Genomic DNA, 27,700 nt, shown 5'->3' on the forward strand with positions numbered 1-27,700 from the left:
GGCGTCGCGTGAGCAAACCACCAAACCCACTAGCTAATGAAGAGCGCTGATTGGCGATTGGGCGTCAACTCGGCGACCCCAGCAGCAGCTCGGTTCTTGCCTGAAAATCCGCTTGGCCAACATCGCCTGGGCTCAGCCTTGGGCAGGGTGGGGGCCTTGAACCGTCCTTTGTCGACCCGCACCCTCCCCCCCTCACTTTCCTTCTTGCAACCTAACGAACCTTCGCCAAACTTCGGATTCTCGTCATTTCTCATCGGCGATCCTACTCAACACTCTCTTAAGCTCTATCTGCTGTTAACGGGTAAACCTCCCGCCTCCATCTCTTGCGCTTGCCCTTTTTGCACCCGGCTTTTCTCGCCACACTACAGGCGCCCGCTGCATCATTTCAGTTGGATTCTGTATCCTTCCACACGCCAAAGTGCTGACATCCTTCAAATACAGACATCGCGCCCCCAGGCCCTCGACGTCGAACCTCGTCGTCAAAACACACATCACATATCACCAGACATGGCTCTGAAGCGCATTAACAAGGAACTCACTGACCTCGGCCGGTATGTCTCCCTTGTGTCCGTTTTTTTTTTCCTCTCGCTTCCCTGTCCGCCGAGCCTGCGGGCACCCTGAGGTGCCGTCATTCGATTGCCCGCCATGGTGGGGCTAAAAAGGGCGGGGTCCGCGACCCCAACCTTGGGAGACCGGTCGCCATGGCAGGAATCGAAAGATGCGTTTCATCGTTTCGATAAACTTGTTCTCCATGCGATGGCGGTTGCTAACTTGATGCAGCGATCCGCCCTCGTCGTGCTCTGCCGGCCCTTCGGGCGAGGATCTCGTAAGTCTCTCCCCTCCTCTCCCCCAAAAACTCAAACGACAACAACAAAATGCCCGCCGCATATAACGCGCTACTATCGACATATCTTGGCTCTATCGTTCACTGCTAACACGTTTCTTTGATTAGTTCCACTGGCAAGCGACAATCATGGGTCCTGTAAGTTTTGACCTCTGACTGCTCAGTGTGTCGCCTTTCCCGAGCATGGTCAAGGCTAACGCGCCCAAACAGGCTGACTCGCCGTACGCTGGCGGGGTTTTCTTCCTCCAGATCCAGTTCCCTACCGACTATCCCTTCAAGCCTCCAAAGGTCCAATTCAATACGAGGATCTATCACCCCAACATCAACGCAAACGGCAGCATCTGCCTGGACATTCTCCGTGACCAGTGGAGTCCGGCATTGACCATCTCAAAGGGTACGAGATTGGCCGATTCGCGTGTTTTGCCATACTCCGAGACACAAAACACTAACTTCCTTCGTTAAGTCTTGCTCTCCATCTGCTCGATGCTGACCGACCCGAACCCCGACGACCCGTTGGTGCCCGAGATCGCTCATGTATACAAGACGGACCGAGCCAAGTATGAGCAGACAGCCCGCGAGTGGACTCGGAAGTATGCTGTTTAGCAGTTACAACCGGGTGGGGGAGGGAGCGTCGGTTTGAATGCGATCGTCGATCGGACCGGGTTCCGGGCGCTTCGCGTTGTCTACGGGCCGGCCTGGGTCTCTGGACCTGGGATCTCTGCCTCTTGGACTCCGCGGCGGGGACAGCGTCTTTGTTGAATAAGGGCGCGGTATACTCGCGGAACGGTTTAACATGCGGAATCGATGGGAGCGATATTAATTTGCCAGAGGGACCACAGGCTGGCAGCATCGCCTCCATCATTCATACTGCATCATGTAGCCTGGAAATCGGAAGAGTTCGACCACTAACTACATTTGCCGTCGGCGGATCATCTCAATTGCCTGTGGAACATGTGCGCGTTGTTGAGCCGCCTGGCACTCCAGTCGTCCCCTAATTTGGGCCTAGAGACCTGGAACTATAATTGTTTGGTTTACTTGCGAGTGCCTTCTGCTACGTTGATTTCAGTAATAGTCTAGCTGCCGGCTGATTTCATCGAAGTTTCGCTGGCGCAACACGTAGCAGCGTCTACTCGATGGCCGTAACTTGCATCCTTTTGCACCGTCTGGAAGCAGCACTTTCGCCTCCCCTAGCGAGTTTGCTTTGGAAGAGACATAAAAAACTACTTCGTACAATATCTCGGTTCGTTATCAGACGAGGCACAGCATCTCACGCACCGCAACCCACCTGGACATGGCAAATGAGCCTCACCTAGCTCCTATGTCGATCCATTTTCCTGGACCACTTCGTTCGCGGAACACTGTGGGTATCTTGCGCCACCTCGGCCAGACAGCTGGGTACATTGGCCATCAGGTTGGCTGGCACTCTGCCCTCCAGGGAGCATTAGCAGATTGCTGGGCAGATGCGCCCGAGTAGCCGTACGGAGGGCATAATAGTGGAGAGGGGAGACGATGCTGCGTGAAGGACCGACCGGATGAGTCTTCTTTGTTGGTCGGCACGCTGGCAAGATGATCATGTAATGACCGAGAGGATGCCAGCCAGTCCTCCTCAGATAGAACGCGATCCGTCCATGGACAGGTTCGGAGTACTCTATAATGTAATGGGTACACTACGTGCCGTGCTCATGTTGGGATCACAAGGCCCCCAGGATGACCGACCTCTAGTGTAAGCCCGCGGCCGGCGATCTGGGAAGCCTGAGATCTGCTCAGGGATAAATAGGCGCCGCTAATTTTGGAATGGCCACCCTTAAACAAACGTATGGTTTTCAAGGGCGGTGTCGATGACGGCACCACAATCACACTCCAACAAGATCGCTAAGTACACGATAATTTCTTCAACATACGATGTTGAATTTCCGCATCTTTATTCAGGTACAGTACAGTGCCTACCCGTACAAGGAGCAGCCAGAGAGTTGCAAAATGTAACTGGCACCTCCTGACCGAACGAATGTAGAACTGTGGCTAATAACTAAGCCTAGACTCCCTCATGGAGGCGCCGCAAAAGCTTTGTCTCGGTTCAACCCGCAAGCCATCATGGGTCCATCCTGCTGATCGAGTCGTGTCTTTAGCCCTACCTTCGCCCCTCCCCTCCCCCACACAACCTCTGGCACACGGCGCAGTACGGAGTGCTCCGTAATACGTAGTACGTCTGTAGTTATGCATCTTGCTGGGCGTCTGGTCGAGCATCGAAGCACTGCCGGCGTGCGACATTTGGCTGGCGCCAGAACCGCCGCCTGTGTATCAGGATCCTTGGCCGAAACAGTAACTCGCAACGCAGGCCGGCCTCCCTGGCCACCTTCTGACCAATCAGAGAGGGGCTTATGGAGGCCTCGAGTCGCTCAAAACCGGGTCTTGGCAACCACCGCCCGCTCCATCCCAAACGCAGCGCCTCGCCAGCCCTCTACGCAGCGGCGGAAGGGGACAAAAGATGAAGCAAAACCCTGGGCTTGTCCATCTCAAAGATGGCGCCATTACCCACCTTCAGGTCCCTGTCGCTCCGAGAGATCGGTCTGATCTCTCGTTCCCACCTGACAAGTCTATGACCCCAGTCATTTTCGACCCCGACGGCAGGTCGTCGTCATCATTGAAAAAAGCCCGGAAACACGAAGCTCCTGCGAGGCTTTGAGATGGATAAGATGTTGTACGAGGGCGCCTTTTGGTCTCTTCCGTTGCCATGTACCGGGTGATGTATGCACATACACTATCAATTGGTAGTATTACGTCCACACCAGCCGAATTTGCGGCAAACGGTCGCAAGTCAGCTACCTGACGCCTCTCAGACAACAGCCGGGCGTGGCCCAAAAGAAAGGTCGGATTGTGGAGGGAGCGAGCCGGGCTGCCCAGGCCCGATACCCTCGCACGCGACGGAGCCTCGCAGTCCCCCCCGTCTTCCCCCCAGGTCCATTGCAACCTTCGCAGGAGGGCTTCTGTTTCGACGACATGGGATCTCATTCGATTCTTTCCCGATCTTGCCCGTGAACAGGCGTCCCTGCCCCTTGATGGCGTCTTCACTTTCCCCGTACGAGTGCTGCTTGCGCATGCCATTCTCCCCCCTCCTCTTTGCCAGACACGAAGTGTAACACAGGCCTCCCCCCCCCCAAGGAGGGCCCCACTGTTTCCAACGCTTTGTTCACGACAAAGGACCAGCGCCAGTTCGCTGTGCCCCTTTTCGAGTCATTTGCCAGTCGCTTCCACCTCGCTCCTCGAGACCCACGTTTCTCTTCTCCGTTTCTTGCGCTCTTCTGCGTTGGCACGAGCCTAAACTGTGCCTTCTCGACCTTTTCATTTTTCGCCCCCCTCGTTTGCGCAACAGCAGCCGCCGCGAGTAGGCATTTGTGGACAGGTATGATCTACGCGAATCAGCAACATGTTTCCGGGTGCTTGAATCGCTTGGTGCCTCTTTAATCACTGTACCCTACCTCCCGCCGCGCTCGAGCTGCTGACCATCTCCCCCCGTCCCTTCTTTCCCTGCACTCTTCTCTGTCGGTGCTGCCCATCTCTCCCAGGTGCCTGGACTGACCATCACCGCCTCGCCTCCCGTGGCAAAAGCAGGCTCCCATAATCCGCTCCTTGAATTTTGCTATTCGACGACTCTCTTTCTCGAACGCCATCTTGATGGATATCGTTCGCCGGTTCAGCAGGTTCTGAGTCCGATTTTTTTTACTACTTCGTAGACACCTTTTTTTTTTCCCTTTCTCCGACCGACGGCTTGGTCGCTGGATTGACACAGGGCCTCGGGCATTGACTGCCTGCTGGAGGGCTCGAGGAAGACGATTGAGGTCAAGAGACCAAAATCTCGGAACGAGGTTTTGGGGGGGGATATCCGAGGGAAAAGGGTGGACCCAGCGTGCTTGCGAGTTGCGACCACAACACCCGAGGCAACGAGATGGCGAGTTACGGAGGATACGGCGGCTCCGGCGGGGGCAATTGGGGTAACGGGGGGTCGACGAAGCCGTCGGAAAGGTCACGATGGACGCCGCTCACCCGCATGTTGCTGTCGGGCGAGATGACGCAGGAGAAGCAAAAAGAGCTGACGCCCCGGGAGAAATTCGATCGGTGGATGGTGAACGAAGGGTACCGCCGAATGTAGGTTTTGCCCTCCCAGGTTGTCCGCTACACCGCACGGCACTCGGGCTAATCGCCGCCGCAGTTTCGTCTTCGTGTTCATGTTGCTGCACGCGACCGTGTTCGCGTTCGGTTTCGTGCACTACGCGCTCAAGGACAGCCTCCAGGTCGCGCGGGATACGTTTGGGCCGACGTTCATGATTGCCCGTTCTTCTGCCCTGGTCCTCCACGTCGATGTCGCCCTGATCCTCTTCCCAGTCTGCCGCACGCTCATCTCGCTGGCGAGGCAGACCCCGCTCAACGGTATCATCCAGTTCGACAAGAACATCACGTTCCACATCACCACGGCGTGGTCCATCTTCTTCTTCTCTTGGGTTCACACGATTGCCCACTGGAACAACTTTGCCCAGATCGCCGCCAAGAATAACCTCGGCTTCTACGGATTCCTGCTGGCCAACCTGGTCTCGGGTCCCGGTTGGACGGGATACGTCATGCTGATCGCCCTGACGGGCATGGTCATCACGTCGGTTGAGAAGACGCGTCGCGCCAACTACGAGCGGTTCTGGTACACGCACCACATGTTCATCATCTTCTTCTTCTTCTGGTCCATCCACGGCGCTTTCTGCATGATCCAGTCCGACTTCGCACCCTTCTGTGTCTCGACCGGCGCCTCGGCTATCGGCGTCTTCTGGCAATACTGGATGTACGGCGGCTTCGCCTACCTCGCCGAGCGCATTGCTCGCGAGATCCGCGGCCGGCACCGGACGTACATCTCCAAGGTCATCCAGCACCCGAGCAACGTGTGCGAGATCCAGATCAAGAAGGAAAACACAAAGACGAGAGCCGGCCAGTACATCTTCTTCTGCTGCCCCGCCGTCTCGCTGTGGCAGTATCACCCGTTCACCCTGACCAGCGCGCCCGAGGAGGATTACATCTCGATCCACATGCGCGTCGTGGGCGACTTCACGCGAGCGGTTGCCGAGACCCTCGGGTGCGAGTTCGACAAGAAGAAGAACGATTCGTCCAAGGTTGTCGGCGTCGACCAGGACAACAACGAGGTGGATCCGGCTTTGAGGCGGGTGCTTCCCCGGGTCTACATCGACGGGCCGTTTGGATCGGCATCCGAGGACGTGTTCAAGTATGAGATCTCGATCCTGTGCGGCGCTGGTATCGGCGTGACCCCGTTCGCTTCCATCCTCAAGTCGATCTGGTACCGGATGAACTACCCGCAGAAGAAGACGCGGCTCAGCAAGGTGTACTTTTTCTGGATCTGCAGAGACTTCGGCTCCTTCGAGTGGTTCCGCTCCCTGCTTCTTGCCATCGAGGCACAAGACGTGGATAACCGTATCGAGATTCACACCTACCTGACTGCCAAGATCAAGGTCGACGATGCCACCAACATCATGATCAACGATGCCAACGCCGACAAGGACACGATTACCGGCTTGCGCTCACCGACCAACTTTGGCCGTCCTAACTGGGATATGATCTTTAGAGGCATCAGGAAGCTACACAGTCCCTCCGAGGCCGGTGTGTTCTTCTGTGGTCCCAAGGGATTGGGAAGCACGTTACATATCTTGTGCAACAAGTACAGCGAGCCTGGGTGAGTTGAATCCCTAGCTTGTAAGGCTCATGAGTGCCCCTACTGACAAATGATCCAGGTTCAACTTTGTTTGGGGCAAGGAGAATTTCTGAACCACTCTCTTCCTCAAGCTGCGCGAGACCCGTTTTCGAGAGGAAGAAAAGAAAAAAAAAGATGGAAGGCTTTTACCCTCTCTCTTTTTTTTTTTTTTTTTTTTTTTTTTTTGCCCCGCTTCCGTTCTCCGTTCTTTTATCGGGGCGCAGGACGCCAGCAGCGCCGGCAATTGGGCCCACAGGCGCGTTTACTCTGCATATGCGAAGACGACAGCAGCTTGTTGGTCTGTCGACGTCTGGGTCATGTAACACTTGCGGCATCTCACGACGTCGATGCCGGGGTGCGGCCCCTCTGCCAGGGCAAACGTACAGCGGAGAAAACAGGGTATCCCCCATCAAAGCCGCTTAAGCAGGACACGCTCGCTTTTTCGCTACTTCGGGTCTATATTTGAAGCTTGTGTTGAATCTCCCGGTCGCCATCGCCTGTTTTCTCCATACAGTGGTTGAATCACGGCTTAATAGGGCCTGGTAAATGCCTATGGCAGGGGGCCGACACGGATCAACATCTTTGGTACATAAACTGTCTAAAATAGTTGTTTCTGTATCCAGGCATCTTTTCTTTTTTCTTTTTGCGAATTCACCTTGGTTTTGCTATCTACCCCTCAAGTACAAGCGTATACGGAGTACGAGACGGAAGTTCGAGGATATTCTGAGCCTTTCCTGCATTCGGTCATCCTCTGCAATAGACGCGCATGCATTTCAGGCGTTGTAAGGGAGCATCATGCGTACAACTAGCGATTCGAGCATTCATTATGTATCTCGGTATTTCTGTGCAAGACCTGCACATCATGCATTCTTCAAACTCTTGCAAGAGTTTAAACCCCGCTGCGGGCTGGGAGCGTGTGTAGTTAATGGGCTCCACTTTAATTCGCGGTACGGCGCGTCGCAACGCCCTTGAACGGGTCGCGTTTGGACCTCCAAACCTGTGACATCACAAATGCGCCTGCTACCTTCCCCTACTTGCCGTTCCTTCAACTTCTTTTCCAATACCTGTTTATTAACGACAATTACTTTCACGCATCTTTGAGGAGAGAGCGGTTTCGGCTCCTGTCACCAGCGTAAGACACGCAGTAAAGATGGGTATAAAACAACTCTTCTCCATCATCAAGGAGGAAGCTCCAGATGCCATCAAGGAAGGCGACATCAAGAATCAGTTCGGCCGCAAGGTCGCAATTGTAAGTTTCTCCGTAGGCGACTTCTGGCTTTCAGGCTAACAGATCATAGGATGCGTACGATCTGGCATACAATCCGATGCGCAAGAGGCCTCATCTAACCGGACAATAGTTCAATGAGCATCTACAGCTTCCTCATCGCCGTGCGATCAGACGGCCAACAACTCATGAACGACAGCGGCGAGACGACGTCACACCTGATGGGAATGTTTTACCGCACGCTTCGCATGGTCGACAACGGGATCAAGCCGCTCTACGTTTTCGACGGCGCTCCGCCGAAGCTCAAGTCCGGCGAGCTGGCCCGGCGGTTCCAGAGGAAACAGGAGGCGACCGAGGGGCTCGAGGAGGCAAAGGAGACGGGTACGTCCGAAGACGTGGAGAAGTTCTCACGAAGGACGGTGCGCGTCACGAAGGAACACAACGCCGAGTGCCAGCGGCTGCTCAAGCTGATGGGCATCCCCTACATCGTCGCGCCCACCGAGGCCGAGGCCCAATGCGCGGTGCTAGCGCGCGCCGGCAAGGTCTACGCTGCCGCCAGCGAGGATATGGATACCCTCTGCTTTGACGCCCCGATCCTGCTGCGTCATCTTACCTTCAGCGAGCAGCGCAAGGAGCCGATTCAAGAAATTCATGTCAGCAAAGTCTTGGAGGGCCTGAACATGGACAGGAAGCAGGTTGGTGACCCCGATGACTCCTGAAGTTTTTTCTTTTTTTTTTTTTTTTTTTTTTTTTTTTTTTTTTTTTTTTTTTTTCAAAAAATTTTTTTCTTGTTCTTTCTTTATTATACCTCTATCGTTTTAGATGTTCAGATGCTAATTTCCTTTCTCGTCGTTCCAGTTTGTCGATCTTTGCATTCTGCTCGGTTGCGACTATCTCGACCCGATCCCCAAAGTGGGCCCGTCCACAGCGCTCAAACTGATCCGCGAACACGGTAGCCTGGACAAGGTCGTTGAGTTCATGAAGAATGACCCCAAGGGCCGCTACACGGTACCAGACGACTGGCCGTTTGAGGACGCGCGCGAGCTCTTCTTCTCGCCTGATGTGCGGCAGGCGGACGACCCGCTGTGCGACTTCAAATGGGAGAAGCCCGACATCGAGGGGCTGGTGCAATTCCTGGTGCACGAAAAGGGATTCTCGGAGGACCGGGTGCGCTCGGGCGGCGCGCGCCTCGAGAAGAATCTCAAGAGTTCGCAGCAATCGCGCATTGAAGGCTTCTTCAAGGTGTTACCCAAGACCGAGGAGGAAAAGGCCGCGCACAAGCGCAAGCTCGAAGAGCAGAACGAAGCCAAGAAGAAGAAGCTCAAGGAGGAGAAGAAGGAGAAGGCGAAGGCGAAGGCAAAGCCGCGTGGTGCTGTTTGAGAGGCGCCTCAATCTGGTCTCAATGCCGGTTCTCGAAACGAGGAGCGCGCCTGTCTTATTATCAACCATCCGTTTTGGAGCTTCATCCTGCTTCGTTTTCGATTTCCTAACAGTCGGGAGAGGATCGCAGTTCGGCTCGGCGTTGGTGGTGTTGCGGTCAGGGCAATAGTCAGGAACTCTTGCAAATCCGATATCACGGATCACATGGGCACGAAAAAACCATCTTGCTACCGCTGAAATTCGCAGAATATACTCGCAAGGCTTACAGATGCATCTTGCGCCAAAGTGTACCTTGGGCATGCAGCTCGGTGATGTCTGGCATTGCTCGGCATTGCTTCCAGTAATCCTCGTTATGTGCCCGTACGCTACTCCGTATGAATACTCCGTACGTCCCCCATCAACCCCCAAAATCCACTTGGTAACGTGGTCCTCCCACTTCTTTAGCCCCTAGTTATTTTAACGGAGCCTTCAAAGGGCGCTTTTGATGCCCCGGCCCGCGCGAGTCGCGTGCATATCCACAATTGCTTGAGAGATGTTGCGACAAGGGTTGGTATTTGCCTCGGCTGATACGTAGCATGGATTAATATTCCCCACAACCATTGGCCAAGGACAACATGACATCAGCCGAGGGTCGTTACCTTAGCGGTGCTTACGGTCGGGCCAAAACGCCGTCTGTCACATGCAACATTCAAGAAGGAAACCCCAGATTGCCCCTCCAGAGATGCGGGCGCTTCTGTCGATGCAATGTCTTGCCATGCGACGCACCAGTTGATTTCTTCGGACTGAGCGCACGAAGGGTAGGTGATAGCTTTCGGCCCATGACTTCCTAATGAGGAGTAAAGTAGATAGGTAGGAAGGAATATGTTGACAAGGACGGCTTGAGGGCATAACTAGGGCATGGTTGCGAACAGACGTCACTGCATACAGTGTGGATGACTGTGTGTACAACGTGCAGAGACAACATACAAGTAGTTCGCGAATCAAGGGCTCGCCAATTAGTCTGACCCTCCGCGGTCTACCCCATACTTTGGCGGACCGAAGACGGGGTTCACTGCCGTTGTAGGATCGGTAATTACCAGTTAGTTAATGGGCAATGGAGTCCAAAACGGAGATGCATGTGTCCCGGATCTGGCGTCTCTCGGAGTGCAGGGAACAGACCCCGTGTCAGTGACGGCTTGTTCGCATGTGATTGTGCAGGACCGACCCTTTATTGGACACACATTCCAACCTTCCCTCGCCCGCCAACTTCTCTTAAGCTTTCCAAAAGCCCTCCTTATTTCATAGGTAGCTTCCTTCTTTTTCCCTCCGAAGCCTCACCTTTTTTTTTTCCTTTCCACCCCTCGCACGAGGCCTGCGAGATTCCCCTAGAGAATACTGTGTTATCCACAGCCATGTCAAAGACATTCACTCAGAGCGACGTCGCGTCGCACAACAAGAGCGATTCCCTGTGGATCGTGATTGACGGTGACGTCTATGATCTCACCAAGTTTCAGGACGACCATCCGGGTAGGTAGCGACTCAGCACAAAACTCCAACGCGTGATGCGCAAATTCTGACCAAGCATCTGAATACAGGCGGCAAGAAGATTCTCCAGAGGGTTGCCGGCAAGGATGCGTCCAAGCAGTTCTGGAAATACCACAACGAGGGCATCCTCAAGAAGTACCAGAAGCAGCTTCAAATCGGCTCCCTAGACACCAAGCCCAAGCCCGCTGCTCCTCCCGCGCCGGCGCCCGCTCCTAAGAAGGCGGCGCCCAAGCCCAAGGCTGCTGCTGCTGCTGCCGCCCCTGCAGAGGAAGCCGAGGCTCTCGAGCCTTTCGGCCTGCAGATTCCCTTCGCTGATCCCAGCTGGTACCAGGGCGTGAGTAAACCTTCAGAGTCTCGACTCGGGAGAGGCGGTTCCATAACAAGCGCTGACCAATTGCACCTGCAGCACCATTCCCCGTACTTCAACGAGACGCACGCTGCGCTCCGAGCCGAGGTCCGCGAGTGGATCGAGACTGAGATCGAGCCCCACATCACCGAGTGGGATGAGAAGAAGGAGGTCCCAGCCGAGATCTACAAGGAAATGGGCCGCCGCGGCTACCTGGCCGGCCTGCTCGGCACTCACTATCAGAAGGACTATGTCCAAAATCCTATCAAGTCGGTCCCCCCCGAGAAGTGGGATCTCTTCCACGAGATGCTCCTCACCGACGAGCTCAGCCGGACCGGCTCGGGTGGTTTCGTCTGGAACGTCATCGGTGGCTTTGGCATTGGCTGCCCGCCGCTCGTCAAGTTCGGCAAGAAGTCGCTGGTCGACCGCATTCTCCCGGGCATCCTCAATGGCGACAAGCGCATCTGCCTTGCCATCACCGAGCCCGATGCCGGCAGCGATGTCGCCAACCTGACTTGCGAGGCCAAGCTCAGCGAGGATGGCAAGTACTACATCGTCAACGGCGAGAAGAAGTGGATCACCAACGGCATCTGGGCCGACTACTTCACCACTGCCGTGCGCACCGGCGGCCCCGGTATGAACGGCGTGTCGCTGCTGCTCATCGAGCGCGATTTTGGCGGCGTTTCGACCCGCCGCATGGACTGCCAGGGTGTGTGGTCGAGCGGCACCACCTACATCACGTTCGAGGACGTCAAGGTCCCTGTCGAGAACCTGATTGGCAAGGAGAACCAGGGCTTCCGCGTCATCATGACCAACTTTAATCACGAGCGCATTGGAATCATCATCCAGTGCCTGCGCTTCTCGCGCGTGTGCTTCGAGGAGTCGGTCAAGTACGCCAACAAGCGCAAGACGTTCGGCAAGAAGCTCATCGATCACCCCGTCATCCGCCTCAAGCTCGCCCACATGGCCCGCCAGATCGAGGCCAGCTACAACTGGCTCGAGAACATCATCTACCAGTGTCAGAAGATGGGCGAGACCGAGGCCATGCTGCGCCTGGGCGGCCCCATCGCTGGCCTCAAGGCGCAGGCCACCGTGACCTTCGAGTTCTGCGCCCGCGAGGCCTCGCAGATCTTTGGCGGTCTCTCGTATTCACGCGGCGGCCAGGGCGGCAAGGTTGAGCGCCTGTACCGTGATGTCCGTGCCTATGCCATCCCTGGTGGCAGCGAGGAGATCATGCTCGACTTGAGCATCAGGCAGAGCATGAGGGTGGCCAAGATGCTGGGTATGAAGCTGTAGACGAAGTTATGAGTTGGGCGCGTAATATGGAAAAGAGGAGAGGTTTTTCTGGTTAGCTGTACCAGCTTTACAACCATTGCTTGGTCGGTTTGGTTCTTACGGTGGTCATGTCGGGTTTTTTTTGGACTTTTTTCATGGTCGTTCTATGTAGTATGACAGCAATAGCATCGCCGATAGAGACTGGCGTAACGGAGAAGACTAGGGGTAGTTAACTGCCTTGATCGTCGATTCTTATCCTTCTGCCTCTCGACAAACGCTTATCACAGTGATAGTGTGTATATTTGCGTGATCCCAACCGAGAATATGCTTGTTCACTTCGTAGTTGCCTGTGGGTTGGGTTGAACGTTGCCAATAGAAAAACTGTACCGGCAAACTTTTGACTTTACGCGGTCAGAATCACTATCTGAGCTTCGGAAACAAACAGCCGGCGCCGGCAATACGGCGAACAATTGTTACACATATCCGCTAAGGAGCGAAGGAAATGGATGCTTGTAAGGGTAGAAATGAAGCGGGAAGCTGGGGCCCCCAAGAGGTTTAAGAAAACACCTGGTTAACCCTTGCCGTTGTATGCCATCACAACTCACCACAACTAATTGAGCACAGAGTTGGTTGTTTCAAGACTTTGCAGGATTCTGGCCAACGTAGAGAAGACGGTACAGGAGAAATTCTACCGATGAGCTTGGCATGGAGTCGGGCATGAGTAACAGGGAGACGATGGGTTCACCTGATGATGGTAGGAGTTCCCCTAGTCAACTAGTCAAAACCGAGAATCGGTGTATGGTTGCCAGGCGAACTGCAATTGCAGCAACGAAGACAGAGAGGTATGGGAAGAGAAGCGTGGAAGAGCAAGCATGCTATGACCGGCTCAGGAGAATATTCACCTATATATAACACATATCAGCGAATGAAGAGAGACTATGTCTGAAGAACGACAAGGGCAGTGACTTTTAAAGATTCAGAAATAGAACAATGTAGGTGATTGAGCGAAATCATAACAGCTGTTCATAAACAGCCTCTTGAAATATCATCATGTGCAAGGGGTGTGGTTGGGGAGGAAAGAAGAAAAAGTCACACCTCCTAGAAAGACATCGGGAGCAGAACCGGATGGCGTCCTGCGACAGCATAGGTACCAGAACTAGAGGTCAATGCCTAGCAAAATGCTGCATTTGTCAGCAAATCTGGAAAAATACCGAAGCAAGCTGACATTAAGTGAGAGTGGTGGACGTCAGAAATAGAACAATGTAGGTGATTTGGAATAATCATGACAGCTGTTCATAAACAGCCTCTTGGAAATGTCATCATATTGTGGGAAATTGGAAGGTTGTTGTGATGAGGGAACTCGACTCATACCTTTGCACAAGCGGGGGAGAAGGGTGGCTCGAAACAGAGCATTCCGGCAACAACCCACGTGTACGGCACAGCTTCCCATTCCCTAAGGTGGCTAGCACCAGTCTCTCTTGTGCTATATGTACACAGCCCGCATCAGGCCAACCCCGCGTCCGCTCACGCAGCATCGGGGTCCGCGCTGACCGTCTGGATCTCGATGCCATACCTCTCCTTGATCCTCTCTCGCCTCCGCTCCTCGTACCCCGGAGGCTTGATACCTGGAAAGGAGTTAGTTAACCATCACCGAGGAAACTGAAACGCGGCCGCCAGAGCCACGCTAAGTTTACTTGCCTCTGCCTTCTCCGATCTCAGCCAGCGTCTCCTCGATTGGCCTCCTCCTGTTCTTGCGGATCATCTCCTTCCGTTCATACTCGTCCTCGTCATGGCGATTCAAGTATCCTTTCAGAGTACCGCCTGTATACTCGAATGCAGCCAGGGCGACGGATGCGAGGGCGCCGTAGCCGAGAACACGGGGCATACGACCGGCTGAAAAGAGAGGGGGGGGGGGGGGGCCGATGTCAGCACCTCGATAGTGTGTGTGTGTTTGTGTGTGGGAAGAGTTCATTGGATGCGCCCTTACTTCTGACGCCCACGGCGGCGCCCGCAAAGAAGCCACCGACGGCGTGGTTCCAGTAGTCGTCCTTTTCGCGCAGATTGGCAGAGGCGCAACGGGTGAACTCGAAGGCGGCGCCGGCGGCAGCTGGTGACTTCAGATTAGCGCGACGAGGTCCCGGGCGTACCAAGCGAAGAAAGGCATACCGAAGCTCGCGATAATGCCGCCATTCCTGGTGAACGTGGTCCACGGGCCGATGTTGTTCTTCGCGAGAGAGTTCTTCACAGCAGCGAAGAGAAGACCGGCGCCGCCAAACATCAAGCCCTGGTTGATGCTTTCATGAATGGCATCCTTGGGATGGTAACGGTCGTCCCCGGTCGGCGCCATTGTTGCCGGCTGGTGGTGGTGGTAGCAGCAGTGAAGGGCGAGGGGGGGAAGACACTGAGCTGCGCGAGAGTAGAGGACCAAGCCGAGTTCGATTGACGACTTGACGGTTAATTCACGGCTCGAATTGGCTCGAATTGGAGTCGGAAGCTGGGGCCATCGCCGAGCTCTTCAAGGGTTGCCATTGGTTTGAAATGATTGGCTGCACCGCTCGGCAAGCCTCTGTGGGGTCTTGTCATCTTCTTGGAGCGTGGATGTCGGTATTCCGTACTTGGTACGTACGCAGTACTCCGTACAGCGTTAGTTTAGCTTGTGGCCGTGGAATACCTCACCCATCTAGAGCAATAGGAAGGCAACAGCGCAGGGTGAAGTAGTACAGAGGGACGATGAGTCTATTTGTTTTGTGGAGATTCCCCAAGTCACACAAATCTAACGTTAGTTCACTTGTACACCATTTAAAAAAACGTAACTAGATACCGGGCAAAATTACCAACCCTCCCAGTGGCGCTTACCTAAGTCTCCAAGCTACCTATCTTGTGGTGCTTCAGTGTCTCGGAAGTCGCGGCGTACGAACCACCACGAGGCAACTTCCCAGGCTCCTGGGAGTTTAAGGCGATTCGTTGCGTTATCCGCCCAAATTGCGAACCTCGTCTGTGCCTATCCATCCGTGCATGAGAGCTAATTCAACCGACCGGGCGACAAGGGTATCAATTCATGTTTTGTTCTCTTTCCAGGCTCCATTATTAGCGAGGTGCTGCCCGTTGCTGGCCAGCCCACGTAGTATTCAGCGATCACCTACTGCAACCCGATCACCCTCCCCTCGGCCATTAGCGGCAGCAACGGCCACACTCAATGTGATGGCTTAGCATATCGGCTGGCATCTTTCTCGGGACTTTATTTTTTCCAAGGTCTGTCTCTTGCATCTATGAGAGCAATCTACAAGCAAAGTTTGCTCAAGCTTCCCAGCGACAAGTCGGTTCCAAACGCGACCGGAGGCCTTGCCTCTGGCCCCGCATCTTCACACACATCATCCATTCACTGCTCCCTTGTGCTCTCCCAACCAACCGCGGCTGCAGTGGTGCGCCAAACTGCCTAATCCACGAACTCTTCGCCAAAGGGTCCTTGATCCATCCTCTTCATTTCAGAAGGACATTTAGAGAAGCACGGAGATCGCGGGCCCCCTCGGCTTCTCAAAAAGTAATCAGACACCCCACTCTCTGCCCGTCTTGGGCTGCGCTTCTTCGTCATCGGCTCAGTATTCCGTACACCTTCTCTCTTGTCACTCGTCATGCCTGCCGACCAAGTTACAGCCGGGATGGCAAGACTGGCTCTTGGCACATCACACACCATTGCTAACTCGCCATCACCAGTGGTGCAACCACCAGGGCCAAGTACTCCCGGGAATGGTGAGTAACTTGCCAAAGCTCTTTCCTCCTTCTTCTGGGCCTAGGATCTAATCGATGTTCAGGCGGACGACTGGCCTCCCGGCTAGTCCAAGATTGGCTCGCCGGCTGTCCTTTGCAGGGCAAGCACGGCGAACCACTGATCGAGTGCCCTCCGCTACGTGTTTTCCCCCATCGTCCGGATGGGGGTCCCGATCACGACCTTGTGTCCTTGCCCTCGCAGAGCTATGTCGCGGCACACGATCCAGAGGGTCGAGGCAGGACCCTGCTCTCCTGTATGTGCAGTCACTGCCGCTACCACTTTGTCTTCCGGATCTACCCTCCCCCTCTTCAGGAGCAGAGCACGGCACACCTCCAGCACCACTTCCGTGTTGAGGAAGCTGAATGGGATACTACTGCATTGGAGCCTGCCACAGGCTCCATGTCCCGGCCGTCCACACAGAGCTCTGTTTTGGGCAGGTTTCGGTATGTCTGCACCCTTTGTGGCATTGTCGTTAGCCTGGATATCTCTCTGCCCCGGCTGAGGCCGGAGTGGTTGAGGATGATCTCAGATGAGGACAGGATCAGGAAGTCCCTCAAGGCCGCCAGGGAGGAAGACCCACAGCGTTATGCAGATGTCGGCCCAGAGAAGGAGACACATTATAGGACAACAGCTCTCCACACCCTGAATCAGTATATCAAGAATATACTGGAAGAGAGCGGTACAGGGCCCCGTAAAAGGATCTCGTTCCGGAACAAGACGTTCCAGGTCCAGTTTGGCCGGGATTGCGACGAGATTTTCCGATATCTCGGTTTTGAGGAGGACCACGACGCAAATACCAAGGAGTCATACTGGATCCCTCCGCGGTTACCGGCCCCCGAGGGCAAAACACCAATCGGATCCTCTAGGGCCTTCTACGAGGATGTGAGGTCCGAAGTGCAGAGCGTCTTTGCTGGTAAAACACCTGCGCAGGGCGAGCCGACGGTCATGCCCGTCTCACCGGCACCCCGCGACGAACTCGAGAAGGTACTGGGGTGTGACAAGAGCCGCCGCTGTTTTAGCACCCTCCCGGTGATTGAAAGTGAGGCCCGACACTTTGCCACGCTTGGTGCACCGGTCGATGCCGACGATGCCCTCCTCAAGTTCGCGTACAGTCGGCAGGCGGAGTTGGACCCGGAAAATACCTCGACCTACTTGGAAGCACTCGGCACCCTCGCCGGTCGCCGGTCCGAGGAACTCCAGATGTTTGTCTTCACTCACCAGGAGTTGCTCGCAAGACAGCAAAAGGAGGCCGCCGCCGGAGGGCCCAACGCGAGCCCGGTTGAGAAAGCGTATGCACATTTCGGCCTCACCAAGTCCTGCCCTGAGGATCCTGCCTTTTTCATTGGCGTGTACAGGACCTATAGGGACCAATCTCCTGCGCAGAAGTCCGACCACCGACTCGCCCTGCTCCAGATCGCCAACGACCGCCAAAGTGATGAGATCAGGAACGAGGTCTTTGGAAAGCAGATGGATTTGCAGGAAGCTTGTCAGTTTCTCCGCGTGGAACCGGGATGGCCAATGGACAGTATTGCAGTCATGGCACAAAGTATATCCTCCGTATGTCTGCGCCGAGCCATTTCGACCGAGGAGCGGAACGCTAATCATGTTATAGGACTCGGACATGGATCACCTAGATCTTCTCCTTCTTGCTCTCGATGCGATCTCGCTCTCCCGGGGAACGGACGACCCGAACCGCCCTGAGTTCGAGAGCGTCTTGGCCGAGCTACGGTCCATTCGGCGGTCTCAACTAACTTCTTCCGGCACCGAGCGCGCCGGCGCTGCGGCCTCAGCGTCCGACCACGCTCGTGACGCTGTGGATCTGGAGTTGCCGGTCGGACTGGCCAACCTCCGCAACACGTGTTACCTCAATAGCATACTGCAATATTTCTACTCTGTGAATGCCGTCAGGGATCTGGCATTGAACACGGACTTCCCTGCCCTAGAACCGACCGAAGCGAATCTCAGAAACCTTTTACGTACGGATAGCAGCAGCAACACCGGCCATGATCAGAGGCGGACTGATTTGGAAACCGGTCGAGCCTTCGTTGGCCACGAGTGTAGGGCCAAATCTTTCTGAAGCAACACTGTCGTTCGATGCTAACCACACTCATCTAGTCGCGCGTGAGCTGAGCACCCTATTCCGTTCCCTAAATGCTTCTGCGGAAAACTCGATCACGCCTCGCCAACGTCTTGCCAACGCTGCCTTGTTGAGGCCCGAGAAGCTCCGTCCACAGTCAGCAGATCCCACAGCTGTCCCAGGTGCAAGCAACTATGATGCGCCGCCGCTGCCGCCGCGTATAGCCAAGGGTGCTGTCACAGAAGCCAAAGACACGCCCATGGCAGGAGTTGAACAATCCGACGCCGCAAGTTCCGGAAGCTCGGAGACGCTGGTCGATCAATCCAGCGGAGAAAGTCCTCTAATTTTTGCACTCGAGGAGGATTTGAAGGAGAAAGCTGCTGCGGCCGCAGTGACATCGGAAGCAGGTGGCTCCAACAGACCAGCAAGCGAACCGCAGACTATCAGCCGAACGAGTGAACCCGAGGTGAAAATGTCCAAGCTCACCGTTGAGGAGCTCGCCGTAGAACTCGACAAGCCTAATGTTGGGTCCGACCAGATGGACGTTGACGAGGTCATGGGGAATGCCATCGACCACCTGCGAGCCGCCTTCAAGGTTTCCACCGTCGGCAATTCTACAGCCCCGCCAGATCCCATCGAGCAGGCTTTCTTCTCAACCTTCATCGACAACCGCAAGAAGATCGGTGACTCGGAATGGAACCGGACCACCAGGTCTGATCGCTGGGTTACAGCGTATCCTGCTCAGTCTGGGACGTTGGACCTGTACGATGCTTTGGCCAACTCGTTCGACATTGAGCCCCTACCGGGCAACCTCTTATCTTTCACCACCATCGAACGGCCCGCGCCGCATTTTCACGTATGTATCCAGCGATCCGACGGCGTTCGGAAGAACTCCAACCCCATCACCATACCCGAGACGTTGTATCTCGATCGATTCATGCATACCGCCGAGACTCAATCCTCGCTCTTCAAAAGGAGAAAGAGGAAGTGGGACATCAAAACAAGATTGAGCGAAATGGGAACCCCTGCAAACAAGCGTCTGGAAACAGCGAAACAGCAGTCGCAGATTGGAGGCCGTCCCTCAAAGGCCGGCGCTCAGGATGATGGGCTCACTGAAGAGGAGATCGACGGATTTCTGGTCATTGGGGGTCTGGATACGCCGTATCAGATTCCATCCTCGTCTATGGTTGATGGCGTTGGTGTTTCGAATGGCGAACACGAGACTCAGAGCTTCTTCGCCCTTGATCCAGACCTAAAGCGGTTGGCGAATAAATACGGCGTTGAAGAGCCCGATCTCTCTCTGACCGTCGCTGCAAACCCGCCCCAGAAGAGCGACGAAACCACAACATTGCCCCCGTCAGACTTGGATGAATTTTGGGAAAGATTTGCGGCCGAGGAGGCTGAAGAGAAGGAGCGTCTGATTACCGAGCGAGACAGACTCTTCAGCGATGCTCAAAACGTCGCTTACCGCCTCCATGCCGTGGTGTGCCACGCGGGATCTTCTGCCTCTGCCGGACACTATTGGGTGTGGATCCATGACTTTGAGCGAGATGTTTGGCGGAAGTACAACGACACCACGGTTTCGGTGCACCCAGCCGAGTTCGTCTTCGGGGAGCTCAACACCAAAGGTGAGCCCTACTACCTCGCATATGTCAAGGCCGACGAGATCCAGAATCTCGTCAGCATACCGCGCCGTCAACCGCAAGCTCCACCACCTGTGCCACCGCGGCCGAGGTCGAGTCTGGGTGCCGTCAAGGCCGACGGGGAAGACAATGTCATGGCGAGCATTGAGCACTGGGAAGACGTGGAGATGCTGCCGCCTCCGTACTCAAACCCTTAGAAGGTTGATCGAGGCGTCGGCTATCGCGTTGTTGCCTGGAGGACATTGGTCCTGCCTGTATAGCGTCAGAGGGCTCTGTTTTCCCAGTATCGGCGGTGGAGCTCGTCGAGAACGAGCGGGCGTGCTTCTGGACTGCGTTGGGGTGGTAATAGTGCGAGTCCATCACACTCGGGGGCGAAATAGGCATCCGGAAAGGATGACGGATACTCGTGTTTTGAGTGTGATGCTGAGAGGCCGAGGCAAGGGCATGTATGTACAGGAACTACTGGTAGACTAGGTAACGGAATCCTCATAAGGCACTGCGTTGCTGGTTGGTGTCTTGACCTTGGCGTCATCCAATGTAGACGACATTTTTTTGGCGGCCATATTGTGGCCCTGTATCCTGTAGCTTAGTTAGTCTCCGAACTCGTTGCCTGCCTTAACCCCTCCGTTTGCTCTCGGGGTATTTGGTGAGGCTTATTAAGAGGAAGCGTCATTCATTTGGTGCCTAGAGTTGCGTCTTGAACATGCACAGGTCGGGGCAGCATAAACAGGTTCTGAGCATCCCATGCCGAGACGGTTGACTCTCAACACGTACATGTACACACATGCAGACAGAAGCTGGAAGGTAGAACTCTCATTATGCTACAGAATTCCAATTTTCTGGTTATACACCCTGCTTCGTCCTTAACGCCCAGCAAACAGAATAGCAACTAGAATTCAAGTCCCTTGCTTATTATGCCGACTGACATTCCGCTGGTTCATTGAGCAATCCCTTCCATTAATATCCCGCAATACCCACCCAACCAAGGATGCTCTTGAGCAGCCCGAGTCCTGGCCCATCCCTATGTTTACAACGCCCTGACGCTTTGGAAGAATGGGTTCGCCAGTAGCTTCTCATCCTTCCCCACCATCTCCCTCAGCCGCGCAACCATCTCCGCCTTGGACATGGACCCGGCCCGAACCTCGTCCTTCCAGCGCACGAGCAGGTCCTTGAGCAGGGCGCTACCCTCCTCAACGTCGCGTTTGCTGTACTCTGCGCCGGCAAGGACCGCAGTTGTCGGGGTAGCAGTCTTGCCGTCGCCGTCCTGCTTCGCCGAGGTGAAGTCCTCAAGCTCGTCGGCCTTGCGCTTGGCCATGCGCACGACCTTGTCCGGGAAGCGCACCAGCTCGGCCACGTGGATGCCGAAGCTCTGGTCGCAGACGCCCGGTTCGACTTTGTAGAGGAGCGTGACCTCGCGCTTCTCGGTCCCCGTCTTCTTCTTGGAAGACGACGAATCGGTGCCACTGATGTGCGCCGTGACGTGCAGGTTACGCACCTGCGGGTACTGGTCCGCGAGAGCGGTCAGCTCGTGGAAATGGGTGGCGAAGAGGGCGAAACAGCCGATCTCCTTGACGATGTGCTCCGAGATGGCCCACGCTAGGCCGAACCCGTCATAGGTTGACGTGCCGCGGCCAAGCTCATCGATGATGATGAGACTCTCGGCCGTCGCCGACTTGAGGATGTTGGCCGTTTCGAGCATCTCGGCCATGAAGGTCGAGACGCCCTTGAGCTGGCTGTCGCTCGCGCCTACGCGCGCCAGTATGCTATCGAAGATGGTCAGCTCGGCTGTGCTACAGGGCACAAAGCAGCCGATCTGGGCCATCAGAGCGATCACGCCAATCTGGCGGATGTATGTCGATTTGCCACCCATGTTGGGACCGGTGATGACGAGAAAAGACGACTTGTCTCGCGTCAGCTCAACATCGTTGGTAATAAATTGAACGTCGTCCTGCATCTCGAGGCAGGGATGGCGGGCTTCCGTCAGAATTGTCTGACCTTCGCCCCGTGGATGGATTTTGGGCCGCACGTAGGAGATGGGAGCATGCACGGAACAATGTGCGAAGGAAACGATCACGTCCAGATGGGCGAGGATGCCGGCGAGCCTCTCAAGAACGGGAGTATAAGACGCAGCCACCCCGACAACCTCGTTTACAAGACCGCTTTGAGTCCTGTTGTAGGTCTGAGATAGCTGGTCGAATTCGCGACGATACGCTTGAAGGGTCTTGGTTGTGAAGTAGACGCCGTTCTTCTGTGTCGAGCACTCCATATACCGGGACTTATTCCGAATGCAGCCAGCCTCGGTCCGAGTCAACCGCATGCACCAGCCGTGAACTTTGTGGTTCTCGAGGAATATCTTCTTGTCCCTCTCCTGGCCCAGGTCGCTCGCCACGTCGGCGAACTCTCTGTTCATGTCTGTTCGTAACTTGTCGAGTTTCTTCCGGATGATGCGTAAGCTATCGTCAAACTCTGGTTTGATGATGAACTCGTGGTTGTCGAGTGCGTCAAGGTCGACGGTTGTCTCCACCATTTCTTGCAGTTTTGCCAGGCTGTCAGACAATCCTCGAAGCTGGTTGGTGTAAGCCTCATCCAAAGGGTCGCGGTAGGTTTCGTCCATCACCCCTTCAAGCGTGCCCAGAAAGCCGGGAAGGCGGATGGCCACCTGATACACTCTGACGACGTCTTCCAGGTTCGCCTTCTTGCGTTGAAATCGCTTCGCCAGGCGGTAGAGGTCAGGGATGGACCTCAAGTGTTCCTCTTGCATCGTCTGGCGCAGTTCCGTGTCGTTGACAAACGCCTCAACAAGTTGCTGACGCTTTTCAATTTCGCTCTTGTCCATTAAGGGCTGCTTCAACCATTGCGCCAGCAGCCTGCTTCCTAATGGTGTCTTGCAGTGGTTAAGCAACCCAAACAGGCTCATCGTCTTGGCACCGTCTCTTGCACTCGGCATCAGGTTCAGTGCCTTGAGTGCAGCAGCGTCAAGTTTCATGAACTGGGCCAGGTCGTGTTGGTAGAGCTGGTACTGGCCGAAGTTGGAAGGATCGTGCAGGACCCCAAGGTACTTGATGAGGGCGGACGCTGCGCCCATAGCAAGCTTCAGATCAGTCTGCGGCAGCAAGGTAGCAGATCGCTCATCTTTCAGCAGCCTCGCCAAGTCCTGCTCAATATCTTTGGTGGCGAAATCCGCAGCCGGTCTCTCAGAGATGGCGATGCCGCAGTTGTCGATGATCTGCCTTAGCTTCGCTAGCTCTGGATCCTTCTCCTTGTCCGCTTTCTCCATGTAGATCAGACACTCCTTGACGCCAAGTTGAATCAGGAGAGCCTCAAAGTTGGAATAGAGGTCGTTATCGAGAAATTCGCTGACGCCGAGCTCTCTAACGCTGGCATCGGCGAAGCATACTCCAACAGACCTAGCTTCCGATGCCTTTGTCGAGATTTTGACGGCCAGAATGATGGGCGCCGCCTCGGACAGGCTTCCCAGATCCTCCTCAACGTCTTGTAGGTTTCCCGGGGAGGCTTGCTTGACGATTTTCCAATTCATACGCCCGTTGGGGCTCGCCCAAATCTCGACGCGTTTCCCTAGTTTGTACAAGGCTTCACGGAGGAACTGTCGGAAGACGGTCACCGTCATGGTGACGGATGGCAAGCCGGTGCTGTCATTGCGCCCGAGCTGTCGTACGACCGAAGTAGTCTTGTAGACCTGCCGAAAGAGTCAGTCGGCGGGTAGGAATGGAAACAGTGCGCAGCGGAAACGGACAGTCTTTGCGATGAAGTTTGCATTTTCGCCATGTGCAGTGTACCAGTCTCCTCGGTCGAAGATGCGGACTACGTCGTCATCTACAACCGGAAGAGACTTAAAGAACCGGATAAAGCCGTGTTCATCGTCGACCTGAAGTTTGCAATCGTCGAGTCAGCGCTCGAAGCAATAGGTTGCAAATGGGAAGAGACTGGGAAGATGTGGGTTGCAAACCTTAAGTTCTGGTCGTGAGGACATGTTAATTGTAACCTGGTTTTATCGAACTCCATACACCTGTTTACGTTGACATTGCAGGAGAAAGACAATAGTGGGATGCGGTCGGTTGGCTCCTCCGATCCTAGGGAAACAGGACGACCCTGGTCCGAGTTGGAAGACGCGTCTCAATTAAAGTTTGCGGCGAAAGACGCGACGCAGCGCGATTGACACTGGGACTTACCGCCTACGTACGGAACGTTCCAATACGCTGCGTAGGTACGGTACTGTACAAGTACGCTACAGTACTGGATACACTCGGTAAGTGGGGTGGGGCAGCACCACCCGCAACAGTCGAGGAACTCGGGGACCCCACACGTCCAAGGTTTTCCGAAAACACGTCGTTTCCCTTCCTCCCGTATTATGAATTGAAAATGGCGACAGACGAAAGCCGACACGCCGCTGCGGATGCGGATATGCCTGAACCGCCAGATTCCGGAGAAGCAACCGAAAATGGCATTCTGTCGGGCGCCAGTGGCAAGCGGAGGGCGGAAAACGAGCTTGAGCGGCCTGCGAAAAGAAGCTCGCCAGCGAGTGAGAGTCAAGAACCGACAGCTAGCGAGGCCGGCGCCGAGGGGGATGGAGAGGCGGGGGGTAATGGGGATAAACCGCTGTCGAAGAATCAGCTCAAACGCCTAAGACGGAAACAGCAGTGGGAGGAATACAAGCAGGAGCGGCGGGCAAAGCGGAAGGACAAGCGGCACGAACGTCAGGCTCGGAAGCGTGAAGAAAGAGAAGCCAAGATCGCCGAGGCTAAAGCAGCCGGCATCGACCCCGCGACGGTCTTGCCGCAAAAAGAGCCCTGGAAATACCGCCCGGTACCTGTCTCGTTCATCATTGACTGCGATTTTGAGCAGTACATGCGCGAGCAGGAGCTGGTGTCGCTGTCCAGCCAGCTAGTCCGGTCCTACGCGATGAACCGCAAAGCCAAGTACCAGGCATGCCTGCACTTCAGCTCCTGGAAAGGAAAGCTCAAGGAGCGTTTCGAGACGGTGCTTCAGAATGCTCATCGCAATTGGAAGAACGTGAGCTTCCACGAGGGCGACTTCAAGGAGGCCGCGAAGAAAGCTCGGGAACAAATGGCCGGGCTCCAAGGAGGCGAAATAATCGATCTGATCAAGCCCGGCGATGGCGGGCAGGGCAACTCTTCCGACAACAACGGCGGCGGGACACACCCTACAACCGAAGCTGAGCCAGAAGGCGAGGATGTAGATCGATCCGTTGTCTACCTCACTTCGGAATCGCCATATACGCTTGACAGGCTAGAGGCGAATACCAGTTATGTCATTGGCGGAATAGTGGACAAGAACAGAGAAAAGGGTCTTTGCTACGAGCGGGCGAAGGAGTTCAAGGTCCGGACGGCGAAGCTTCCTATCGGCGAATACATGGCCATGCAGAGCCGCTTTGTTCTGACTACAAATCAAGTGGTAGAAATCATGGCTAAGTGGTTGGAATGTGGTGACTGGGGTCAGGCTTTCCTAGAAGTGATCCCTAAACGTAAAGGAGGGACGCTGAAGGATGACACGGCGAAAAGCTCAGCAGTGAAGGATAAAGGGGACAGGGAGGGTAGTTACGGCGAGGAGCATAGCAGTCCTGAGGATGAAACGCCGACAGGGGACCAGACAGTGTCCGGAACAAATCAGGTTGCCCCAAGGCCTGAATCGTCGGAGTGAAAACCACGGCAGCACGACATTGCTGCCAAGCAACCGAGGGTAAGATGGGCGGAACGCGCCCCAAGAGAAGTCATCGCCCATATCGATAGCATTAAAGAAACACAGCCTGAGGCGACAGTTCCTCTCACATAGTGGACGGTGGGCCCCCCGCAGATATCCCAAACCCAGACCATGTCCGCGTGTATGTACCCATATAAGGGCGCTAAGTGACCTGAATCTCATTGTGCTGGCAATCAGAAGTCCAGCGACTCAACTTTGACCTGAACTTCATCCTCCTCACGCTCCCTCTTTACACCGGGTTCCCTCTCGTCCTTCATTAACGCAGTAACAAACGACCTGAAATATTCAATATAGGGTTTCAGACTCGTTTTCTCCCAGTCCTGAACGGGCTTCACTTCCTGGCTACTACCCCCCGACCCCCCCATGGCTGCGCCGTCAGCTTCGGTCCACGCGTCAATCTCCGTTACCAACCCTTGTAGCGTCGGCACGTTGAGCGGATCGAACCCGTCGAGATTGTTCATGTCGATGGGCACGCAAACACGCCCGGTTCCCGGGTGGATGACGAAGGGGCTCTTGAGCAAGTGGTTCAGCTTCTGGGAAACAGCCGTATCGAGACGCGGGTACGTATACTCGATAACGATGTCTTGCTTGGCATCGAGCAGCTCCTTGGGGTCCAACGCGGCGCTGGCATTGGTCTGAGCCAGCGCGTCGATGTCGGCCCATTTTGCGGTGGATGAGCGCCCCGGAGAGGATTCCCACTTCTTGCGGAGGGCTTCGCGCAGTTGGTGGTCGGGGATCTGCTGGAGGAGGTTCTCGGCCCTTTCGGGGCTTCTCCAGGGGTCTTGGGTCTCGAGGACGTCTCTCTGGAAGTGATCCTTGAGAATGTCGATGCTCCTCCTGTGGAGTGATCGGTTAGTGTCAACTATGTCACCCGGGGCGGAATCAGCTGGCGGGCGGTAACCTACGAGAGGTGAGGATGCAACGGCCGACGGAGATTAACCCTCTTGCCGCCTTGCTTGCCGGTCACCGCCTCCAAGTAGGCAGCGATGGCCTTTCGGTGGTTGTCTTTCAACGTCCTTGCCTGTTTATCGCAGACCCATGCATGGACACCACGGCGACCCGAGTACACCCAGAGGATGTGGTTGTAGCCAAAGTCCTCGCGCAGCGCGGTATCGATCACCTTGATGGCCATGATCATGAATTTCCAGCACTTGTGGCAGATGTTAGCCATGTCGCAGCACGTCCGGATGTCGTCGTAGTCTGTCAAGTCAATATCGAAACAAAGCTCCTTCGCTATCGGCTGGAAGGCGCTCGCGGTCCGGAAAGTCTTGCGATCTCTGGGGTCCGCCGTGTAGACAGGTCCGATCTCGATACGTCTCGGCATCAGCCGCAATACGTCTTTGCGAAATCTGTTCAGAAAGGTCAACAAACAATCAAAGAGGTGGGAACATGGTCCGCTAACAGGTCTGAAGTGGTAAATGACTGATACCGCAAGACGGCGTCGTTGTGCAACCACAAACTGAACTCGCGATGCTTGAAATCCTTGGTGGGGACCGGGCTGTGATTCAGCCATTGGAACATGTACCGCCAAGGGAAGAAGCGCTGGTAGTATATGCGTAAGAGCTCAATCGACGTGTCCTGAGCGTTGTTCTCGCTGGCTTGGAGTTAGCACTCGCCGTGGACTTGGGAAGCGAGTGAAACTGACGCGTGTCCAGGCTCCTGGCTGTTCAGAGGGTTGCTAGAAGTGGGAAACTCGTCGTCGTCCGAGTCAATCCCGGCAAAGAGATCCTCCAGCTTTACCTCCGCTTTGCTCTCCTGCTTGATCTCTACACCCATGTCCTCGTCATCGGCGGGTTGGGCCAGAGATTTTTGTTCCACTGCCTGCATGGAAGCCGGATCTGCTACACCCTGAACTTCCCCAGCCTCGACCATGACAGTGTCCTCTTCTATTGCTGTCGTCATTGCTTCTCTTCCCATCTGAGTGACTGACGAAGCGGTGCCGTTTGGCCCAACAGCGGGCGTCTCGGAATGCGGTATGGTCTCCTTCGTACTTGTGCGACCTCGGGCCCCGTTGTCAGGATGTTGGATGTTGAACGAGTAGAGCGGTAGAGCCTGGATCGAAAACTGCAAAGGTCTTCAGCTTCAAGAGTCTCGTTCGTGTTCAATGTTCCTGCTCCTTGGGCTGTTGGTCTCGA

The 27,700-nt window shown here is 55.2% G+C and overlaps 9 protein-coding genes across 9 annotated transcripts; 6 read left to right on the plus strand and 3 right to left on the minus strand.

Annotated features, from left to right (window-relative positions):
• Positions 1-507: 507 nt before the first annotated feature.
• On the plus strand, positions 508-1,447 carry P884DRAFT_202682 (ubiquitin-conjugating enzyme/RWD-like protein; the record flags this gene model as incomplete). The annotated part of the gene is made up of 5 exons (XM_069438447.1): positions 508-551; positions 781-826; positions 953-982; positions 1,055-1,238; positions 1,308-1,447. The coding sequence occupies 5 exons, from the start codon at positions 508-510 to the stop codon at positions 1,445-1,447; spliced, it is 444 nt and encodes a 147-aa protein (XP_069296774.1).
• A 3,340-nt stretch (positions 1,448-4,787) lies between these two features.
• On the plus strand, positions 4,788-6,661 carry P884DRAFT_270430 (ferric reductase NAD binding domain-containing protein; the record flags this gene model as incomplete). The annotated part of the gene is made up of 3 exons (XM_069442351.1): positions 4,788-4,987; positions 5,052-6,569; positions 6,628-6,661. 3 exons carry the CDS (start codon positions 4,788-4,790, stop codon positions 6,659-6,661), a joined length of 1,752 nt encoding a protein of 583 aa, XP_069296775.1.
• Positions 6,662-7,574: 913 nt separating this feature from the next.
• Positions 7,575-9,483, plus strand: P884DRAFT_260620 (PIN domain-like protein). The gene is made up of 4 exons (XM_069441477.1): positions 7,575-7,836; positions 7,886-7,890; positions 7,946-8,507; positions 8,671-9,483. The coding sequence occupies exons 1-4, from the start codon at positions 7,738-7,740 to the stop codon at positions 9,190-9,192; spliced, it is 1,188 nt and encodes a 395-aa protein (XP_069296776.1). The 5' UTR covers positions 7,575-7,737; the 3' UTR covers positions 9,193-9,483.
• A 1,027-nt stretch (positions 9,484-10,510) lies between these two features.
• On the plus strand, positions 10,511-12,585 carry P884DRAFT_330302 (acyl-CoA dehydrogenase/oxidase). The gene is made up of 3 exons (XM_069445677.1): positions 10,511-10,698; positions 10,767-11,050; positions 11,123-12,585. The coding sequence occupies exons 1-3, from the start codon at positions 10,584-10,586 to the stop codon at positions 12,356-12,358; spliced, it is 1,635 nt and encodes a 544-aa protein (XP_069296777.1). The 5' UTR covers positions 10,511-10,583; the 3' UTR covers positions 12,359-12,585.
• Positions 12,586-13,556: 971 nt separating this feature from the next.
• Positions 13,557-14,912, minus strand: P884DRAFT_31155 (uncharacterized protein). The gene is made up of 4 exons (XM_069445200.1): positions 14,504-14,912; positions 14,325-14,444; positions 14,036-14,230; positions 13,557-13,962 (listed from the first exon to the last, which is right to left on the minus strand). The coding sequence occupies exons 1-4, from the start codon at positions 14,682-14,684 to the stop codon at positions 13,862-13,864; spliced, it is 597 nt and encodes a 198-aa protein (XP_069296778.1). The 5' UTR covers positions 14,685-14,912; the 3' UTR covers positions 13,557-13,861.
• A 1,593-nt stretch (positions 14,913-16,505) lies between these two features.
• Positions 16,506-20,023, plus strand: P884DRAFT_202559 (uncharacterized protein; the record flags this gene model as incomplete). Its single annotated transcript, XM_069438440.1, has 3 exons — positions 16,506-17,663; positions 17,719-18,163; positions 18,222-20,023. The coding sequence occupies 3 exons, from the start codon at positions 16,506-16,508 to the stop codon at positions 20,021-20,023; spliced, it is 3,405 nt and encodes a 1,134-aa protein (XP_069296779.1).
• A 613-nt stretch (positions 20,024-20,636) lies between these two features.
• On the minus strand, positions 20,637-23,953 carry P884DRAFT_245069 (muts domain V-domain-containing protein). Its single transcript, XM_069440407.1, has 3 exons — positions 23,794-23,953; positions 23,581-23,712; positions 20,637-23,523 (listed from the first exon to the last, which is right to left on the minus strand). Exons 1-3 carry the CDS (start codon positions 23,815-23,817, stop codon positions 20,854-20,856), a joined length of 2,826 nt encoding a protein of 941 aa, XP_069296780.1. The 5' UTR covers positions 23,818-23,953; the 3' UTR covers positions 20,637-20,853.
• A 228-nt stretch (positions 23,954-24,181) lies between these two features.
• On the plus strand, positions 24,182-25,621 carry P884DRAFT_260625 (guanine-1-methyltransferase-domain-containing protein). Its single transcript, XM_069441478.1, has one exon. It carries the CDS (start codon positions 24,207-24,209, stop codon positions 25,503-25,505), a length of 1,299 nt encoding a protein of 432 aa, XP_069296781.1. The 5' UTR covers positions 24,182-24,206; the 3' UTR covers positions 25,506-25,621.
• A 117-nt stretch (positions 25,622-25,738) lies between these two features.
• On the minus strand, positions 25,739-27,467 carry P884DRAFT_202546 (uncharacterized protein; the record flags this gene model as incomplete). Its single annotated transcript, XM_069438438.1, has 4 exons — positions 25,739-26,402; positions 26,471-26,914; positions 26,968-27,159; positions 27,211-27,467. The coding sequence occupies 4 exons, from the start codon at positions 27,465-27,467 to the stop codon at positions 25,739-25,741; spliced, it is 1,557 nt and encodes a 518-aa protein (XP_069296782.1).
• Positions 27,468-27,700: the final 233 nt, after the last annotated feature.

Source organism: Thermothelomyces heterothallicus (assembly GCF_042370625.1).
Source record: "Thermothelomyces heterothallicus CBS 202.75 unplaced genomic scaffold P884_scaffold_14, whole genome shotgun sequence".
NCBI lineage: Eukaryota > Fungi > Ascomycota > Sordariomycetes > Sordariales > Chaetomiaceae > Thermothelomyces > Thermothelomyces heterothallicus.

Excerpts from the sequence above, each read along its gene's own strand:
- P884DRAFT_260620 (XM_069441477.1), top strand. The coding sequence starts at position 7,738 with ATGGGTATAAAACAACTCTTCTCCATCATCAAGGAGGAAGCTCCAGAT. Across the intron at positions 8,508-8,670 it reads TGAACATGGACAGGAAGCAG|TTTGTCGATCTTTGCATTCT; the intron begins GTTGGTGACCCC and ends TCGTCGTTCCAG.
- P884DRAFT_330302 (XM_069445677.1), top strand. The coding sequence starts at position 10,584 with ATGTCAAAGACATTCACTCAGAGCGACGTCGCGTCGCACAACAAGAGC. Across the intron at positions 10,699-10,766 it reads GTTTCAGGACGACCATCCGG|GCGGCAAGAAGATTCTCCAG; the intron begins GTAGGTAGCGAC and ends ATCTGAATACAG. Across the intron at positions 11,051-11,122 it reads ATCCCAGCTGGTACCAGGGC|CACCATTCCCCGTACTTCAA; the intron begins GTGAGTAAACCT and ends TTGCACCTGCAG.
- P884DRAFT_31155 (XM_069445200.1), bottom strand. The coding sequence starts at position 14,684 with ATGGCGCCGACCGGGGACGACCGTTACCATCCCAAGGATGCCATTCAT. Across the intron at positions 14,445-14,503 it reads CGGCATTATCGCGAGCTTCG|CTGCCGCCGGCGCCGCCTTC; the intron begins GTATGCCTTTCT and ends TGAAGTCACCAG. Across the intron at positions 13,963-14,035 it reads TGAGATCGGAGAAGGCAGAG|GTATCAAGCCTCCGGGGTAC; the intron begins GCAAGTAAACTT and ends ACTCCTTTCCAG.
- P884DRAFT_245069 (XM_069440407.1), bottom strand. The coding sequence starts at position 23,817 with ATGTCCTCACGACCAGAACTTAAG. Across the intron at positions 23,713-23,793 it reads CCTCACGACCAGAACTTAAG|GTCGACGATGAACACGGCTT; the intron begins GTTTGCAACCCA and ends TGCAAACTTCAG. Across the intron at positions 23,524-23,580 it reads CAAACTTCATCGCAAAGACT|GTCTACAAGACTACTTCGGT; the intron begins GTCCGTTTCCGC and ends CTCTTTCGGCAG.
- P884DRAFT_260625 (XM_069441478.1), top strand. The coding sequence starts at position 24,207 with ATGGCGACAGACGAAAGCCGACACGCCGCTGCGGATGCGGATATGCCT.